We start from the raw sequence: 20,349 nt of genomic DNA on the forward strand, positions 1-20,349 counted from the left end.
CCCCCTTTTGCTTCCCCTTCTGACATCATTTCTGGTGATGTCAGGGGCCGTTGCGTATGTTAATGAGCTAGTATGCTAATAGCCTAGTAGCTCATTAGCATACCATATGCTAATGAGCTCCTGCAGCTCTTTTTCTATGAAAAGACCCCTTGTTGCTGATGATGCGTTATTCCCAAGGTATTGGGTACAAAGATTTGAAGATTGCTGTCCTCTTAACATAGACAGAAAGGGCCCTCCTGAAATCTAATTTACATTCCTAAGGATGGCTGAGATGAAAACAGAATGAAGGAAGAAGAATTTTCTGATCCCTGTGGAACAAGGAGTTAACCTTTGGTATAAAGGAAGGGTTGGTGTGTGAAGTCAGTAAGTTCTTCTGAAAAGAACACAGATCATCTCTGATTGAGAGGACAGGGAGTTCAGAAATCTTCATGGTTAAAGTTATGGCTAAGAGAAAGGCTATCTTGCAAGACAATTCTCAGTGGAACTGACCTCAAGAGTTCAAATGGAGGTTTGTGTAGAACTCTCAACACCTTTTGGAAGTCACACAAAGGGAAACAATCCTGAGCGGGAGAAGTAGAGAAGGCTGCTCCCCTTAGGAAGTGCTTGATATGGCTATCAAGACATTGTCCTGTGATGGGCCAGAGACCTGACGAGAGAGCTGCTACATGGTGCCAAAGAGTGTTGTCTCTGAGGCCCTGATCCAAGCCATCCTGGAGGAAACATACTTCTGGTATGCCTGCTGCAAGTGCACTGGTTTTCCTTCTGTAGCACCACCTGTGGAAAGCTTTCCAAGTGGCTCTGTAGGTCCTGTGGGTAAAGGGGCTCCTAGAGGTCAAGATCACCTTGATGTCTGTTTCTGGAGTGTCATGTCACTCTGCTATCCTATCAGTGTCCATGTGCAGAGGCAGAGCCAACCCGGATTGGGATGCAATAGAGGACCCTGAAGGAGAACGTCATGGGCTGCTGCGATAATTCACAATGGTTGTTGTGCCATTGCCACCAGGATGGAGAACCAAGATCTATCTTCCTGGCCAGTGGGGTGTGATGAAGATAACCTCTTCCATTTATCTTCATGTTCTGTTGAGTGCTCTGCTATGAATGGTATCAGAGGGAAAGCCCCTCTTTGGTCAGGGGCCTGAGAGAGCACCTGCCCCCTTCAATGGAAATCTGGACAGGAATCTTGGCACCTTGTTGTTGATCAGGGATGCAAAGAGGTCCAGATGGGGAGGCCCATCCTCCTGGCCATCACCCCAAACACACTGGAACTGAGAGCCCACTCCCCTGGGTCCAGATGTTGCCAACTGAGCTACTCTGCCTTCAAATCGTCGACTCCCTGAAGATGTTGAGCTTGAAGAGAGACAAGGTGGGACTCTACCCACTGGAACGGAAGAGTTGCTTTGTGCTGGAGGGAATGACAGATGATAGTCTGTGAAGCCATGAGGGTGCTGTTGGTTCACGAGCAATCCGTGATAGTGGAGTGTCCCAGTGGCCCTGTGATGTGAACAGTGACTTAACCTTGTTAGCAGGTTGTCCAGGTAAGGGTAGACATGTTGCTCCCACTAGTGTGACCATCAACCTGGTAAAGACTCAGGAGTCAAAAGATAGTACTGGAGAATGCAGGAGTCCTTTTTGGACTTTTACATGACACACAAGTTAAATACTTAGATCTGCACCAGCCAAAACACTTTAAAAAGTATTTGAAAGTTCATAACGCAAAAGTCAAAAACACAACTCAAAAAGCCTAAAAGTTTTTTTATAGTCACAAAATGTATCAGTTCCTCTTTATCAATTTCTTTTATATAATTTGAACACATTGTAATTAAATGCTTTTATATCAATCTTGTGTTCTGAAACTTAGCAACAGCACGGCCCATCCTTCTACTGTTCCACTGATGGGACAATCTTACCTGATTTTCTCTTCATTAGTACAGCCCCTGGACCTGCATGACTTTTGTCTGCAAGTTTCCCCCTTGCCCAGAAATACCCTTTTGGGGCTTACAGGAGGATGATGGGGAAAAGGAAGTAGATGCAAAATGGAAGTACGATACAACCCAAAATTTCTCTGAATAGTTTTCTAGCCTGACTAATGTTTGAGTTTTTTTACATATGCACCTTTTCCTTGCTACAAATAAATTAAATCTCTTACCTGCGGGGGTTGTGGGGGGTGACTTCAACTTTCATTAAAATCTGTATATCTGATGGAGGAGACATTGTGTAGATTTTTAACCTAAAATAGAAGACATAGTACATTTGATACACTCTGCTATGTTATAAAGAATATTTTAGAGTGCATTATCTAAAAGCAAATTATTAGAGCAATGGGCTTGTTGCAGGACAGTATAACATTAAGAAATGACAGGCCATCCAACATCTTCTCATAGCAGATTTGTGTTGCAAAAGAATGTTTCAGTACGTACCTTTGACAAATGACAGGATCAGATTCTTGAGGATCAACGTAGTGCTTAAGAACATCACACAATGGTTTATCATCTGGCACCCTTCAACCACAATACAAAGGTATGTTACTCACAGAGTTCAATGAACAAATACAGTAATCACACTCCTGAATAAAAAGACAACTAAATATACTATGGAGAGAACTATAATATTGGGGTGTATACACCACATTAAGACAACAGAGAGAACCCAGTAATTTCTACCCTGACTCAAGAATATCAATGGCCTTCCTGCTTAGCTTTTCCTATGCTAATGGTACAATCTTAAGCAGAGTTACTCCCTTCTAGATCCACCGAAGTTAACAGGATTTAAAAGGAGTTAAGTCTACTTAGGAGCTCACTGTGAATGTCTTATTTCCTTTCCATCCCCCCCCCGTCCCCGTCATCTAACTGAGCTACAAAAAGGACTGTAATAATGCAAGCTATTCTATAGGCACTGTGATCCAAATGCCTTTGGATGTATACAACATAATCATAAAATGAGATATGAAATAGATCACATTCCTAGTTTAAATGGATAAATTTACATTCTCGTTATGATTTGTTTTAGAAAGAAGGTAACAATCTTTTAAACAAAATTACTAACAATACAGCAATTGATCCTAATTTTGTGAAGAGCCATACTACAAACAAAATATTCAGATACCTTTTTTCTGTGAATTTGGCATGACTGTGAGGAAATATGAGCTTCAAGTGCCAATAAAACTTCTTTTCCCTGAAACAAAAGCAATACATGCTCTTAATAATGCTAATATAAAATCATTAATATAGAAAACATATAAACAATGGCAGAAAATGTATTAATATCATTATCCAGGGCTTGTTCACGTAACCATTAATGTGGATAACATACTTCTTGAATACCTTCAATCTCAGAATTGCTTACATGAGCAAAATTTAATCCAATATGAAGCACAACTAATTGCCAAAGAATGATTCTAAGTATAAAACCTCCTTTATGTTGTGTAGCTTAGAACTGTATCCACTGCTGCTTTTCTGATATTTATTTAAAATACCGATAAATTTATTTGGCGATCATATAACTCCCACCTCTCTTATACTTGTAGACTTTTGTTCTCAACTGCTATCTTTCCACTTCTGCATTATTTCTCCCCCTTTTTTTGAGTCTCCTCATCTCATTTAAGATCCGATACATACATTTATATGTGGCTGTAAGTAACAGAAATGGTAACACATTTGTAGGGGTCCAAACATTACAGAATGAAAAAATGCAGTATTGGCATAGCAAAGTTACCTTGGCTATTGGACAGATAAACAACTGGCTGAGCCCCATTGGCTATAACTCAACTGGCTGTCAACATAAGTATGTGCAGCCAGTAGCAAATACAGTAGAGAAATCAGCTATCCTGTTGTAAACATTGGACAGACCATGTGTATATAGTGCAGTCTGATGATGCTCTGATCACAGCCTCACCCTCCGCCTCCAAAGACTTGCTTGGTGTCCTTCTTTAATGCAAAACTACTAACATGGTTATATGCAGGAGGCAGACAATTATATTGAACACAAAACCACAGAGGAGAAGCCTTCCTTCAAATGCCCATGCTGTTTCCCTGTCTGAAACCACTATAGGTTGGCTGTGGATTTACAGCTGCAGCTCATTAAGAAAGAAAGCAAATCACTGGATCTTGTGGCAGTATCTGTGCAAATAATGTCTGAATGATAATATATATATATCTCCACTTACAGAAATGAGGTATGTAAAACAAGAACCCCAAAGAGATTCTGCAGATTGTGTTTCTTCTCTTCAAGTGAAATGTGTGTGTAACTGTACAGGTGTTAACATGTTCTGCAGAAAGGGGGTGATTCTTGAGTATGCTGAGACTGCTTTTGTTTAAGTGTGAGCATGCCTTTTGCATACTGCAGTGAAGTCTTAGATGTAAACTCTAAGGTCCATCATACAGAAGATGCAGTACTTCCTCAAGCTGAATGAACGCAACAGAGTTCAAGGAAAGAAACTGGCAGCAGGGCCCCTATCGTCCTGCCTTCTAAATGAAAAATTATGGCCATCACTGAATGTATCCCATACACACATGATAAAAAAACGCTTTAAAATAACTGTTCTGTAAGTGTGCCTAGAGACTGATAGGCAACCAACCAGCTCCCAAATATGGCCTTCTTTAGATCTTCTGGATCTTAGCTCAGCAAAACAGTAGGATTATGAATACCCACATTCACTGTCCTGTGCAATTCACAACATGTAGAAGGACTGTGTCCCACTATTGACAAGGGAGGGCTTTTTAAGTGCAACATCACATGTTATCACTCACTGTGCATCCCTCCTCCAGTTCTGCATGTGAAATGTTCACTGGACACCACCACCTATTGTCCTCTGTGACCTAAGCCTTATACTCTAAAGTAAAGTTTAGAAACTGTGTCACTATAGACCAGGAGTGGCCAAACTTGCTTCACGTAAGAGCCACATAGAATAAACGCCAGATGTTTGAGAGCCGCGAGACATGAACAAATATCACACACACGTTTTTATTGGAAAATATGCAAATTGGCTTTTTATTAACATTAAATGAGACTGCCAAAATAAAAACAGAGTAAAAACAGATATCGATAATGATATTTATTTGTACAATGATATTTATTTGTCTGAGAGAGAGAGGTGGAAAGAATGAAAGGTGGAAGGAGAGAGGGGGGGGGAGAGAGAGAGAGGAAAAAAACAGATGGGGAGGGGGAGGAAAAAAGGGAGAGAAAAAGAAAGGAAGGGAGGGAGGGAGAAAGAGAGAGAGAGAAAGGTGGAAAGAAAGCAAATAGATGGGGAGGGAAGAAAGAAGGGGGAAAGGATAAAGAGAGAGGTTGAAGAAAGTAAATAAATGGGAAGGGAGGGGGAAAGGGAGAGGTGGAAAGAAGGCAACTTCAAACGTATTCTCCAACACACACACCCACACCCCCATGCCAGCTAGCTTGGTTTGGAGAAGGGATATAAAGAGACAAATGCCTTCTCCAAGCCGACCAACGGGAGGGGAGATTGAGAACACATTTAAAGTTAGAGTTGCTTTTTTTCTTCTGTTCCCCCTCACCTCAAGCCTACCCAGGGAGAGGAACACTGGCTGGGGAAATGAAGATCAAACAGGGAGGCATGCCTCCCCTTCGCTTCCCCAGCTGCCCTGCTGAGAGCCACACAATATGTGTGAAAGAGCCGCATGTGGCTCCCGAGCCACAGTTTGGCCACCCCTGCTATAAACCATATTGTGCAGACTGAGATATGCTAGGTGAGGTCTTATCGTATCGGACAAGATGAACAGAGCTCTGCTGGGGGAAGAGGTTAGGGAGCAGTGTATATCGTTGCTAGGAACTGACCATGCACCCACCATTTGAGAACCAGTGCACTTTCTTATCTAGTCAATAGTATGTTCTTTTTATCATGCCACTGCTATATATGTATTTACGATGGCAAGAAGTCTGTTTATCTTTACTTATTTATGTGATTAAGATTTAGTGATGTCTGTTTACTTGCACTAGTTTGTTCCTGGTTCCCATAGTTAAGGTTTGGTTTTTTGCCATCAAGTCACAGCCAACTTACAGTGACCCTGTGGGGTTTTCAAGGCAAGAGACATTCAGAAGGAGTTTGCCTGCCTCTGCATGGCAACCCTGGACTTCCTTCGTGGTTTTCCATCCAAGCATCTGACAAGTTTGGGCTATCCAGGAACCCCCCCCCCCCCCAATTTGTAGTACCCATTATACTAACAATCTCATATCCACTTTTCAAAAAAGCATAAAAACCAGCTCACCAAATACAGACACATCAGAGCCGATTTGCAAGAAACAAAAGGAATCCAACATTTTTCAATCAGAGAGAATTATATTGCAGATATTAAATGTTCAGTCACCATGTGCTCACTTCTAAAACCATCAGTAGCTGAGAGTGAATTTGCCAGTAAATCACAACCCTTGAGGTTCTATACATGAAACTGCAAATACATAATTCCCAAAGAGTAGCCAAGTTAGTCTGCAGTAGCAAACTAAATCAGGAGCCCAGCAGATATAAGCAAAAGGCTGGGGTGTTGTAGATCTTATCTAATCTTAACTATATACAAGTATCAATATAGCTAATTCTCACGGTGGCCCTGTGAAAGACAGGAGGCTGCCCTGCCCATGAAGGGAAAAACAGATACTCAGCCGTTTCATTCTCGAGCCTATGGGAGTGCTGCTCCAACACCCAATCACCTCTCAGAGGAGGGATGGAATGCTGGATGGAAGCACAGCAGCAGTTAGTCTGATCTGCCTCAGGGAGAGCACAGGGATAGTTTTGGGTCTGCCTCAGCAAATGAGCAGTTTGGAGGTTAGCTCTGCCTGGCAGCATGGAAGAGTGGTTTAGCTCTACCTCTAAGAAAGGTTGCTAGGCCTGTCTCTTGTGGTTAGCAGACCTTGTACCATTTAGCCTGACTCTTGGGAAAGGGTAGCCTGGTATGGGCGGAATCCTGTGTGGGTGAAAGGATCCAACCTAGTAGCTAGTCAGTGAAAGCCTGCTTATACCTGTAAGCGATAAAGACAAATCAAACCACACTCTGAAGCCACAACTCGTTTAAACTTATGTGCCTCAGCCGGGTTTCTCCTTTGACTACCTGGAGAACTGTGCTGCTGAGCTGTTCTTTAAAACTAACCTCTAAATAAATAAACCTTCTTTGTTATTTACATACAGCACCTGCCTCAGTGATCTCCGTGTTCTACTTGCTCACCACAAAACTTACCTCATGGCAGTGACCCCAAAGACTTTACGCTCACTTCCCTAACTTATAACTGAGGGGGTTTACAGTTTAAAACAAACCTAGTTCCCCCAAACCATAAGAGGCTGTGGAGGTCTCCTCAGTAGGAAGAAAAGGCCTGTCACAGGTCCCATTTGTGGACACATGAATATGGAGACTGGGGTCATGAATACACAAGATGGATCTTTCCACAAACCAGAGAAATGCCCCAGGTATGCAGAACAATCTGAAAAGTGTATTAATGAATAAGGGGAGAGGATCCGGGGGTTGCAAGGAAGAAAGAGGAAATTGTGTGGCGAAGACGATACAAGGGAAGATGAAGTATTTCTACGGCAGCTCGTTGTGGGTTCCCTGCTTGTATGCCTTAATTCTGATAGGTACCAAAGCTTTTGAGACTCAATAAAACTCCTGACTGGTTCAAATGCATACTTACAAATCCCTGTTGCTCCTTTCACATGCCCTAATAAAGTGAAAAGAGGAGCTAGAGGTGGAATTAGGCAATGATGAAGAAGCATTCATCTTTGAACCACAATGAACTGATTTACAGCCTTGCTCAATTCACTTTTCAGTAAACTAGGTCCCTACAGTGTTTTATATTTTTCTAAGCCTCTGTAAACAACCATGATCCAGCCTAATTAAGTGATTATCGTCTCCTGTGAAACCCCTAAAATCTCATTAAAGTAAATGAATGCAGAGGCTTTTATGACACACCAATAACAGAAGCACCAGTATGGTATAGTTGAAGTTCTAACAACATAAGGAACCAGAGGGGGCCCATCTCTCCTGAAACTTAGCTAAGTGCCTACAACTACCCCACTGAGATTTGATATATAAGCAAGAAAGTTGTGTTAACACATTGCTGCAAGTTCAACTCTCTTGATCACTGTAAGTTGTGCAACAAGACAATTTACCAAGAAGCTGACTGAAGTACCTTTTATTACACACATCAGGCCTTCTACTAGGAGGGTGCAGGAGAATTAACTCACCACATGCAGTGTACTGCACAAACACACAAGAACAGAATTAAGAGTCACAAAGAATATAAAGGATGCTTTCAAGGTGACTAACTGAAAAAAGAACAACTGTACGTTATTAAGGGTCTTCAACCTGTTCCAAAACACTGTTTCAAAAATAATACATCTACTATCCTTTCAATTAATTGTTTTGAGCAGGTACTAGACAGTGGACAAGTATTTTAGAAGACCTGAATAAACAATTCTGAAGGTCTGTCTAAATTTTATTCTCACTGTTCACTTAAATCACTGTCAACTCAATATGCATGGGGTCCAGAGAATGCTGAAACACTGAAGCTTGACAGTCACTGAATAATGCATTTTTGACTGCATTTTCTTTATGCATATGTTGTTCCCCCTTGATTGTGTCATGTTTGTATTATTTAGCTTGAACCATGTGGGGGATGCAGATTTTCACACTGGAGAAGATAGCACTTCCTCTGCACCCTGCTGGCTGCAGGAGACATACAAATGATAGGAGATCATCATCATAGTGGTTGCACAGCTTGCGTCTAACTAACTGTTTTTGGCAGATAAAGTGACAGCAGAAATGGTTTAAAATGTACATGCTGAAGATTAAAATGCCTGCTGCTTGATTCTGGGGAAAGAAAGTAACCCCAAAGCTGCATGCCAAACAGCTAGGAACTAATATAACCCATCATCTTGAAACATTTCCCAGTCTTAGATGCCAGCACCATGGTATGGAGGCACCTGAGAGTTCGCCTCCTGTGGAAACCTAAGCTTCAGATTCTCTCAGGGTGACCCATTTACCAGGCATAGTTTATTACTGGTGCACATGTAATCACTTTGTTTTTACCAAGTATTTACAAGTGAATTGTGGTAAATTACCAATAGGTGAGCTGTCATTTGTAGTCACCAAATCAAACTGTTGCAAATTAGCTACAGGTCTTAACAGCTAGGATCAATGGTGGATTACCTCTGTAGTTCAGAAAGGACAGAATCCCCCTACGCACACTTAATTTGCCTCCACCTGAAAATATACTTCTGAAGTACTAATACTACTTTATATTTCAGTACAGATTGCTTCTTGATAGTTTGTTTGACACAGAAGCAATTATAGCAGCTAGCTAGCTAAATTAATATCCTCGCAAACATAATTTAAGAGAAATGGTTTGCTAATCCGTTGCAAGAGAGACATCTACTGGTTTGTAGCTGTAATGTCACATTTCTTCTCAATTGCTAACTAAATGTATTTTCTGTACTAAACTGTCTTTCACCACACCACCCAAGGGCATACCATTAATATTTGCTGGTGGCATACCAGTTGCAAGAGCAAAAGAAAATGCAAAACAAAACAAAACCACCATGTAAAACTCATACAATAATTTGTTACAGAGATAAAGAAGGGTAGCCAGGCGTTACTCTGCCTATAGTAGTAGAAAAGAGTCCAGTAGCACCTCAAAGACTAACAAAATTTATGGCAAGGTATGAGCTTTTGTGAGTCACTGCTCACTTCTTCAGAGCAGTGACTCACAAAAGTTCATACCCTGCCACAATTTTTTAAGTCTTTGAGGTGCAACTGGACTCCTGCTCTTTTCTATTTGCTAAGGAGTTAGTCATATGACTGAAGATCACTGGTATGAAAAAACCTGACCAATAGTGCAATCCTGAACAGAGTTACTCAAGTCAGAGAGGCAAGATGATATACTACAAGATCACAAAATGAGGCCTGATAGAATAAAGCCAAATATTTTAATACCCTTTTTATTTAACGTCCTTTTGGCTTTAATACAAGGATGAAAGTGTGTTTTATACTTCCACTTGAAATCTCATGTGTGGGTCATTCACATTCTGATTAATAAATGAAAAGTCCCCATATTCTTAGCATAGCCTTATCTCAAAGCATAAGGCTATGATGATAATACAAACAAATTATTTTTTTACTGAGGAGTGAAAGGGTTTGATACAAGACATAAATCCAACCCATTGACTTCAATGTACTTAGAAGGGACAACTAATGGATCCAAAATGGCGGCGGCCAGAAGTAACTGCGGCGAAGCTTCTTTTTGAACTCACAAACTGTTATTATTCGGCTTTTAGCCTTCAACTCCCCAACAACTATCGGATAGCTTCTGAGTTTATCTGCTTGTTTATAATTTATTGTGAGAAGACAGCTGAAATGACCTTCGCTAAGTATTTTAGCAGATAACCTCTCTCTATCAACGAGGCGGTAGTACTTTGAATTTACCCACTAATTAATCTACCAAGACTTCTAATGGGTAAAAAGAAGAAACGTACTAGAGAGTTGAGTCCTTTAACTAACTCAGCAAAGCACTGACATTGAGACTTTCTTAAAAAATGCAGCTACTCAGCATTTGGAGGTCAAAGACAGTAACTCCATGCAGCCCGTCCCACAGAGGGTTCCTGAGAGAAGGAATGGATCGACAGAAGAGTCTAATTGTTAGTCAGAAATGTCAACAAGTGAAAGAGGAAATGAAATAAATGAAACACCTATGGAAGTTATCCAAAAAGACCCGCAGAATGGGCAAACCAAATGGAACACTGATGCTCCTCCTTTCTCCTTACCTCAAGAGGAACCCCAGCAGCCTGCTGCTTTAACTGGATTCGCCCTACAGGATGCTTGGAAACTTCTAATAGACTTTAGCATACTAATGGGCGATTCCACGCAGCTAATTTTTCTCCTTGCAAGAGTTGGAGAGGAAGCTGGACTCTCTACAAACAAGCCTGCAAATTGCCCCTCCGAAGACAGACTCCTTCTGACGCTAATTACATGTTCACTCATCAGCTGAACTGAAGCCAGATTGCTTTATCTTTTTCATCTTGACTCATGGAGCTATTCTAACTTCCTTGGCTGCATTAACTAAGACTAAACAACCGGACATTGACCTCACTTCAGTTATTTGTCTACCAAGATATAACTGGGCTGACAGAATCATGCTAACTTTTAAAAGTGACTCCATCCCCAATTGTTTATGGAGCATAAAATCTCACCTGGCCCGATTCAAGATTTCACTCACAAGGGTTTTTTATGACCCCCAGTGGGGCCACTGCTCCATGGCGATTGCACTACTAGACCCAAACCTTCTAACCTTCCTGAAAAAAATATCATTGTCCAGTCTGACTCAGGCCTCCCAAACTCACCCTAACTTTTCTTTAGACATCCCACCTGCATCTCACCATAAGGAGATCATCCTGCCTGTTCCTGATCAGTTAACTCTACTGCAAGAAAGGCTGAATGCCTTGAGGGACCATACTCCAATTGTAAGAATACGCCTCGCTTCATTGAGAACTCTTTGAATCATGCCACCATTCCACAGAGAGCTAGCCCTTCAACTTTACCTCAGTCGCAGCATCCCTCCGGAACTTTGAATACTGATAGCCAAGACTCCACTTTAGCATCTTTTTTCCCACCCTTATTGGCTGATTTAACTGACTCAGTTGAGACATCTACTGTGCCTTCAAACCTAGCTGAAGCTTCCTTGACTCCCTTAACTCGTTCATCCTCTAGACCTTTTACAAACGGATGTGTGTGCCCAGAATCCTATCAGGACACCAACTTAATTACACTAGATGATTGACTAACTACTTCTAATACACCATCAGGTGATTCTGGCTTCAACTTAAGACTTATATCTTGGAACATTGTGGGTTGGCAGAGGAAAAGATGCGACCCTGATCTCATCAACTATCTACACTCCTTTGATATTGTACTTCTTCAAGAGACTTGGTCTACAAAAGCCCTTTCCATTCCAGGATTTATTCCTCATCTCCTACCAGCTTCCAAAATAAATGGGAAAGGATGCCCTACGGCAGGTTTCTGCTGTCTGGTGAATTCGTCCCTTAACCTTACAGTTACTCTGCTGCCTAATAAATCACCATTTGCCCAAGCTTTTCTGCTTAAACACAGCACTGGACAACTACTCATGCTAAATGTATACATTCCCCCCTCTTTGCCGGACAATCCAGTGGCCTCTGCTTGGGCCGCCTGGAAGAATTATTTAGACTCCTTAATCACCAACTACCCACTGTCCTCCCTTATTATAGCGGGCGATTTGAATGCCAGACTGGGCCCCAATAATGACAATCTTGTTACTCACATGCCATGGGACAGTGACAATCTGATTCCCCCTGCATTTCAAGTACATAGGACTTCCAGAGACCAAGTGATTAATCAGGCAGCTACTTACTTGATTGATCTCTGTGGTAGATATGATGTCAGGATCTTAAATGGCTCTATTTCAGGTGATAGCTATGGTGACTTGACTTTCCTCTCCTCTAGAGGATCAAGCATGGTGGATTACATCTTAGTCTCTCCTGACCTATTCACAGGAGTAATAGATTTCAGGATTGGTACCCGCTCCGAAAGTGACCATTCCCTAACTTTGTTGTCCCTAGGGCTGGAACCACCTTCACCAGTGGAACCATCGCTGGAACCACCCCTCCTAATTCACCGGAGAGTGAAATGGTCCAATGACCTTAGAGATTCATATGACCGATGGACCAGCTCATCTGAAGCTACAAAACTCAAACTAACCATTTCTCAGGCCAACTCTCCAACGAAAGCCATTGAGGCATACCAGAACATTATTAACTCCATAATTGAATTACCTGGTTTAATACATTCTCCAAGGAACTCTTGTGGAGCTCCTCCTTGGTTTGACTCTGAATGTTGGGACTCTGCCATCTTTTCCATTTATTACACTCTCGCTTATCACCTGAGCTACTTGCTCTCTACCTCGAGGCAAAGAAGGACTGTCAACGCCTCTTGGAGAGGAAAAAACAAGCCCATGCCCTGAGGAACTGGTCACGATTATTGCATGCCTCATGAAGAACATGAAAGACTTCTGGGCGGTGGTTTCACGGACAAATTTTTCATCGAATACAGCCCACACCTCTTATAGTCCTCTGATTCCTGCTATTGACTGGATAGTTTATTATGCCAACATTTTCGAACCCAGCAATGTCTGATTCTTCTGAACACTTGCAAATTCCAACAGGGGGCCTGGCCTCCAGTAACTAAACAAGAGATCTTTGACCTTATAACTTCATTGAAACCAGGCAAGGCCCCAAGTCCTGACGGCATCCCTGCTGATCTCCTAAAAAGTAAGCCGGTCTGGTGGTCAGAACCATTAGCTCGCTTATTCACCTTAGTTGATAACTTTGGGATACATCCTGATTCTTGGCTAACTTCTATTATTGTACCAATTTTTTAAAAAGGTAACCTAAATCTTCCCAGTAACTACCGTCCGATAAGTGTGCTATCCACATTCGGAAAATTGTATTCAAAACACCTCCTGAATCGCCTTCTGACCTGGATGGCTAACAAAAACCTTCCGGGTAAGGAACAAGTGGGTTTTTGCACTGGTCATTTGACCCTTGACCACTTGTTGATGCTCGCTTTCTTAGCTGAGAAGTACTCCTTACAACTAAAAGGCAAATTATATGCAGCCTTTATAGACTTACGGGGAGCATTCAATTCCATTAATATGTCTCTTTTATGTAATAAATTAACCAATTTGGGAATGGATCCTCACCTATTATTTCTGATTTGTAAACTTTATTCGTCGACCAGTTGCCAAGTGCGCCTAAACCACAATGGCCTTTTGGCAAAAAAGTTCCCGGTTATCAAAGGGGTAAAACAGGGTTGCCTCCTTGCACTGACTCTTTTCAATCTATTTATGACGGATCTACCAGCCCATCTAGCTAAATTTGAGGATCATGCTCCAAAGATGAACTCACTCCCAGTGCCTCTTTTTATGTATGCAGATGATACCATTCTACTGTCTATCACTAGAGCTGGTCTTTTACATCTGTTTTCTCTGGCTTTTGCTCACAGAATGATTGGACAATTAATGTTGAAAAAACTAAGATCTTGGTATTTTCTAGGTCCTGAAAACGTAGTTCTTGGAAGATTGATAGGAACTTGGTGGAACAAGTTAAGTCTTTTAGATACTTGAGCCTCCTCTTCCATTATCAATTAAACTGGACACCCCCCCCCATTGGAAGGCCGTTATTACTGCGGCAAGGAACCAGCTATTAGTGGTATCTCTATTCCATTACCACAGTGGGAACCAATTTGTACCAGCTGCTCCTTTATGGGATTCCAATTTGGATCCAACCAGTTAACTCTGAAATTGACAACACTGCAGCTCTTTTTCTACGCTGTATTTTAGGGTTACCAAACATGCTTAGACTTTCCACCCTCATCAGTGAACTAGGCCTTCATTTCCCATCTACTATCGCTTGGACGATTACTGTCAAATATTGGCTACGTCTCCATTTTCGAACCCATCCTAATTCCTTGCGGTATGATCTACTAAAGGATTAATATATTTCTAAATGGCACCAACATATTAGATTTAAAATGGCCTCTTCTGGTATTAATTTTGAGTCCCTGGCCAACTACAGCGAAACCCAATCATTTTATATCATCCACCAAAGAATACAGGATATCGAAAGCCAGGATATCGAAGCAGGAATTTAACCTGTTACTTCGGTTTGCAGATTACCATGGGTCAAGGAGCCTCTTATATGCAATTGCTTACTAAGCTCTTACACCACCAGGCTTTCATGTTAGCCAGACTGAATACTTTCCCTTCACAGCTGTCCTTTCGGAGAGGTATCAGAAAATCCCTTTTGAGAACAGACTATGCAATCACGGTTCATTAGAACCTGATGCAGTGTCTCGAATTTTCCTTTACAGCCCAAAGTTCCACAAACTTCGTAAACTTCTTGACGCAGTGATTCCTAATTATCCTGGTTCTTTTGAGGAAACTACTCAATATCTATTGGCGGATAAATACTCTAAAGTGACAGAAATGGTGGCAGAGTATTTGGCTAATGTCCTGTTAGTAACTACCCCACTCAATCAAAGCAAGGGAACTCTTGACTGAGATTGTTTGAGATATTATGTCTGAACTTTAAAATGTTTTTATCTTATGTCTGAAATTATTGTTGGTACCTACTTTTATTCATTGTATTTTCCTTATTTTATGCCATTAAAGGTTTCTGAACTGAACTACAAGATCACAAAATGAGGCCTGATAGAATAAAGCCAACTATTTAATACCCTTTTATTTAACTTCCTTTTGGCTTTAATACAAGGATGAAAGTATGTTTTATACTTCCACTTGAAAACATATGTATGGGTCATTCACATTCTGATTAATAAATGAAAAGTCCCCATATTCTTAGCATAGCCTCATCTCAAAGCATAAGGCTAGGATAACACAAACAAATGATTTTTTACTGAGGAGTGAAAGGGTTTGATACAAGACGTATTTTACCCTAATTTTTGGCACCCCCAAAGACTCCCAAAGTGAGCTTACAGCAATTAGAAAACATCATGAATTAAAGTATAAAAGTCAACTTTATGAAGGGAAACAAATGTTGCAAAATATAAGTCAAAACCAGTGAAGCTTTTTGGTGGAGACAAAGCATAAATCAACTAGATTATTACTCATATATTGCCAAAACCAAATTTTTATGAAACGGGTTTATGAACAGCCCAGGCAGTATAATGGACTGCCTCCATTTGCCATGCTGCTGCTGGCTTCAGAGGGCCAACCACCAACACGCAGCAATGGGACTAAAAGTGGCAGTTGGAGACGGGAGGGGAGGGAAGGATATAATTAACATATATAGTTAACATGTTTTATTGTAAATTACTTGAGTGGCAAGGGAAAGAAAGAAAAACAAAAAGCTTTTTGAAGCCACAAATCAGCACAGTGCTCAATGTGCTCATATGAGATTGTGGTCCTTAATTTATCAGGACACATTTAGTACAGGCCTGTACCATGTTTGACCCACCAAACAGAACACAGTCATGTGCTGTAGCCTTTCTGGTGCTGGCAACTCTCCTGTTTTTGCAGTCATGCAGGTAGCCTGAGCAGGAGGGGAACTGAGCTCCTGACAGTTCACAGTACTTGGCCAGGGGACTATATTCTGAATGAAGAAAGTTGCTCAAATTACCCCCGTACCCCCAAAGGAAATTAAGTAGAAACTTACTTATTGTTAAAGAACGTAGAATTCTCTTTTCTCTTTGTGAATCCAATTGGTAAAGTTTTCAGGTAGATGTTGTATCTTCGGGCTCGGTTTCTCAAAAAGTTTACCTGATAGCAACAGTAACAGAATTTCAAAGCATGGCATTTCCCCCCTAACTGCTTGAAAGGCTGAGCCATGAGATGAGAGTGAGGGGAGAGAGTGAGACAAGTGGTACCATTCCCAAACAACTGTGATGACATGTAGCATTACACAACACAACAAACCTTTCTTGGCATAATAACAGCAGCAGCCTTAGGTACAGAGGCGGTAGGCACACATTTAATTCACTACTCCTTCTGCCAAAAAAGAACTTCTCCTCCTATACGCTCTGTAAAGGAAGTTTGCCACCTCTTCGATGGTATCAGCCCTGTTTGAGGCTAGAAGGTTCATTATCTTACTTTGGCCCATTAAGAGAAATCCCCCAATGAATGGGAGAGCAATGCCCAGTAGCATGGCTTCTAAGTTCTTGGATTTCTATATCGATCAATCTCTGTTTAATCATGCCAAAAGCGTACCTTTCTGAAAGAAGGATCAAATCACCCATGCTGAGCCGCATCAGTGTAATTTTCCCTTCAACACATGTCAACCAATCTGATAGGTGAGATTCACATAGCATATAAGTGATGAGGCATGTATACTGTGCAGTTGCTATATGTATATAATTTATGTATGTATGTATGTATATGTATATAATGTAATGTAATATGAGGCACCATGTATACTGTGCAGTTGCTATATGTAATGTATACATGTTTGACATGCAAGACTTGACTGCATCTTGCTCCCCCCCTTCCTCTAAATTATTTACACTTCCTGTAAATTATTCTTCCTTTCTTCAGCCTTTAAAAAACAGGCCAAAATGTTTATGAAAGGCTGCTCTTCTGCCAAACTAGCTCTCAAGGCAAAGAACAATTCCACAAAATTCATTAATGTCCAGGAGAAAATTCCATTGTGAAAATAGTGTCTATCAGAGCACGCTCAGAGAAATATCACATCATGCCTTTAGAGGTCACAAATCAAAAAGCTGAGTAAAGTCATGCACTGATGTAATGCCAACTGTATCAAGTGCCCACATCTTATAACCCCTGCATCTTGCAGATCTGGAATTCAGTGAAATCTGGTTTTCCCTTTTTGGGCAAAGTTCTGGGTAAGATGCTTTGAAATTTAACCGTTCTTCTTTAAATCAATTTAGGTAGAATAAGGATATTGCATATGCTTAAATACAGGATTTGTTTCTACGGAGATGCCAGCATTCTGTATATCTTTTAAAGAATATTTTGTTTAATCAGATCATCTAGAGTTATAAGGTTTTTCAAAATAAAACTTAAATTAATACATTGGCTGTATAGTATTGACTAGGAAATACTGGGTTTTCACCTGGAACCTGGAATGAACAAACAAACCCCAGCTTCTTCCTTAGAGTTTGACGGCTGAGCTCTGCAAAGGTTGAACATTTTAAGGGAGCATTCAATCATCAATCAGTACGGCGATTTAGTGGTTCATGCACTGAGATATAAAGGCCCGGAAAAAAAGGAAAAGGGCGGGGGGGTTTCTGAGGATTTTTTTTTAATTTTTCCAACTGGAAATTTTGGGGAGTACTAGAAAAAAAAAACCTCCTATAAAATATTTTATTTTTGAATGTGTGAAATGCTTTAAAGACAAGGTGTATGCAGTATTCAGACCTATTCATAGCTACAGTTATATCCAAAATCTTCCCTGCAATCTCTTTGTTCTATCACAACTACAATATCACTGTACTGCTTGCAAAAATTAACAACAGCATGACTGTTTTAAAGCACACAATCTGCATGGAAGCACAAGGGAGTTTGTGTACGGATCCTCTAGCAATCCACAGGCCCCAGTTAATGGCTAGGCTATCAAATGAAGTTATTTAAAGTAACTTTTGACAGGATGGAAACATGGTGCATTCCTTCTACATGAGTAAAGTAAGACTTCCATTTATGTTGCTCCTGCACTTTTTTATAACCATGAAAATGTAGCTTCCTGATCCAATTCTCAGAAAATTTAAGATGTGCATAAAACAAACAGAATAAGATGATTAAACTAGATTCTCACCCCTAAGGAATGCACTCCTCTTACTTTCATTCCTTCTATTGCAGGCTAATGCTGTACTTTCTTTGCCCACATTCTTTGTAATCCCATCTGGAGAATAAATATTTTTAAACAGTGCTATGAAACCTTATGACTCCTATTCTGCAAGTAGTCCTATTACCTTCATAATGGCACTAACATGCCGCTTACCCACTTAGTGTGTCATCTCAAAAGTCTAGAACTATCTAAGATTGCTTGGAGGGGATAAAGCAATAATATCATTAGACTATTTTAGAACTATGGGCTGCCTAAAAAGTCATTTCATGGAACGCCACCATTCTGGCGCCCTGGTTACTGAAGAACTGAAACAATGGACATTATCTACTTGAGTAAAAGCTACAGGCAGAATCCAGGCTCTTTTTGCATATACAGAAGGCGAGGAGGCATCCTCCTCCCACACAAGCGAGCCAGACAGTCAGATGCATATGCCACCTGCTTCCAGTTAGCACGACCTATGTGAACACAAAAGCTACTGTATCATTGTCACTGCAAACCAAGTGAGTTCCTTTGCATTCAATTTTGTAAATCTTGGCTGGCCCAAGCAGTAGGTATGTGGTTAGAGTTGCTGACACTGGAGCTCTTGACAGAGATGCAGGCTGGGTGGGAGGTGGAAAGCCCCTACTTGGGTCCCAGGTATTTACCAAACTGGAGCTGTTATGGAGTAGAAACAACTCAGTTCCTACAATACCTGCCAGAGGCTCCATTCTATCTTGCTCCCTTCCAGCTCCCCAGCTTTTGAGTGCTATTAGTGCAGGGACGTAGGAATGTCCGCTCCCTTTGGGGAGTATCCTGCTGTGATCTAGACTGAGAAGCTGGGGTTTAAGAATCAACCTGTAGTAGCTGGCTGCAGGCAAAATGATGCTCTATCATCAAAAAGTTTTACTACTTGGGAAATGTGATGAACAGGCTAGGTCCTGCCTCTCCCTAAAAGTGACCATGAGAGCTGAGAGAGACAGTTGGAATACAGCAGTTAGGAGAGCAGTTGGGAGTTGGCTGCTAGGGAATTGAGAGGGAAAAGAGGATGTCTGACTGACTGAAACTGTGGAGTAGAGCTGTTCAGAGCTGGCTGAAAATAGTAAATTTGTAACAAAGGATACCAACTGCGGGAATAGGAGCAAAGTTCAAAAGTTTTTAAAAATAGTATTTGTGTTCCTTTTAAACTGGACCCAAGTAGATAATGCAGGAGGATCTGCTTTATTTTTACTGTTTTGTTTTTATTTTATATTGCCTTTCCTATAAGTTACTATGCATCACTGGGTCCAGATCAAATGCAGCCTCTACACAATGAGTTCATCAAAAATAATAAGGGTCCATGTATCACAGCTTAGTAAGAGAACAAGAGCATACGGTAAGCAGCAATAAAGATATAGCCAGCCCAGCATTAGACACATTCCCATAAATCACATAATATAATCTACAACAGCACAGATGCTTAACAATCAAATGGCAAAGGAAAATGCAGGCAGAAAATACTGGCTATGTTGAACCCTCTTAGAAAATTAGGGGCTAGCTATGTATTATGCACTAGTGCAAGTATTAGAGTCACCCCACTAACATCTTTAAAAAAAAGAAAGGAGAAAAGCTACAAATTAGGGACTGAGTGGAGAAGTGGCAGGTGGAAGAGGGCTCATATCCATTTCCCCACCCCCATCCCTTCTCACAGCAGCTTTTCCTCTTTAGGATTATAACATGAATGTTTGCTCACCTAAACAGATTAATACACATATTATGTGTAACACAGCTCACTTAACATGCTTTCACTTACCTTGTAACTGTTGTTCATCGAGTGTCTTCTGTGCTGGCACACACATGGGCCTGCCCACAGGCAGTCCCACGGGGGACTGCACAGAAGGCACGCTGATGAACTTGAAGTTATTTTGCTTGACAACCTTATAAAACATTATATTGATTGAAGTAAACATTTTCAAGTACATTTCAATGTATTTCTCGGTTTAAAAGTTATCAGGGGCTTATTGTGACTGACCTCATAAATCTCTACTTCTGTC

At 41.0% G+C, this 20,349-nt stretch overlaps 1 protein-coding gene across 1 annotated transcript in view; it reads right to left on the minus strand.

Moving 5' to 3' along the window:
* Positions 1-20,349, minus strand: part of ZNHIT6 (zinc finger, HIT-type containing 6) — a 57,056-nt gene that overhangs the window by 24,207 nt on the left and 12,500 nt on the right. The window contains exons 5-8 of the mRNA XM_015416714.1: positions 16,196-16,299; positions 3,103-3,171; positions 2,418-2,498; positions 2,147-2,227 (exon numbers count right to left, since the gene is read on the minus strand). Of these exons, the coding sequence (XP_015272200.1) occupies positions 2,147-2,227; positions 2,418-2,498; positions 3,103-3,171; positions 16,196-16,299 (335 nt within the window). The remainder of the gene's footprint in view (positions 1-2,146; positions 2,228-2,417; positions 2,499-3,102; positions 3,172-16,195; positions 16,300-20,349) is intronic.

Source organism: Gekko japonicus, unplaced genomic scaffold, assembly GCF_001447785.1.
Source record: "Gekko japonicus isolate JY-2015 unplaced genomic scaffold, Gekko_japonicus_V1.1 scaffold16, whole genome shotgun sequence".
Taxonomy (NCBI): Eukaryota; Metazoa; Chordata; class Lepidosauria; order Squamata; family Gekkonidae; genus Gekko; species Gekko japonicus.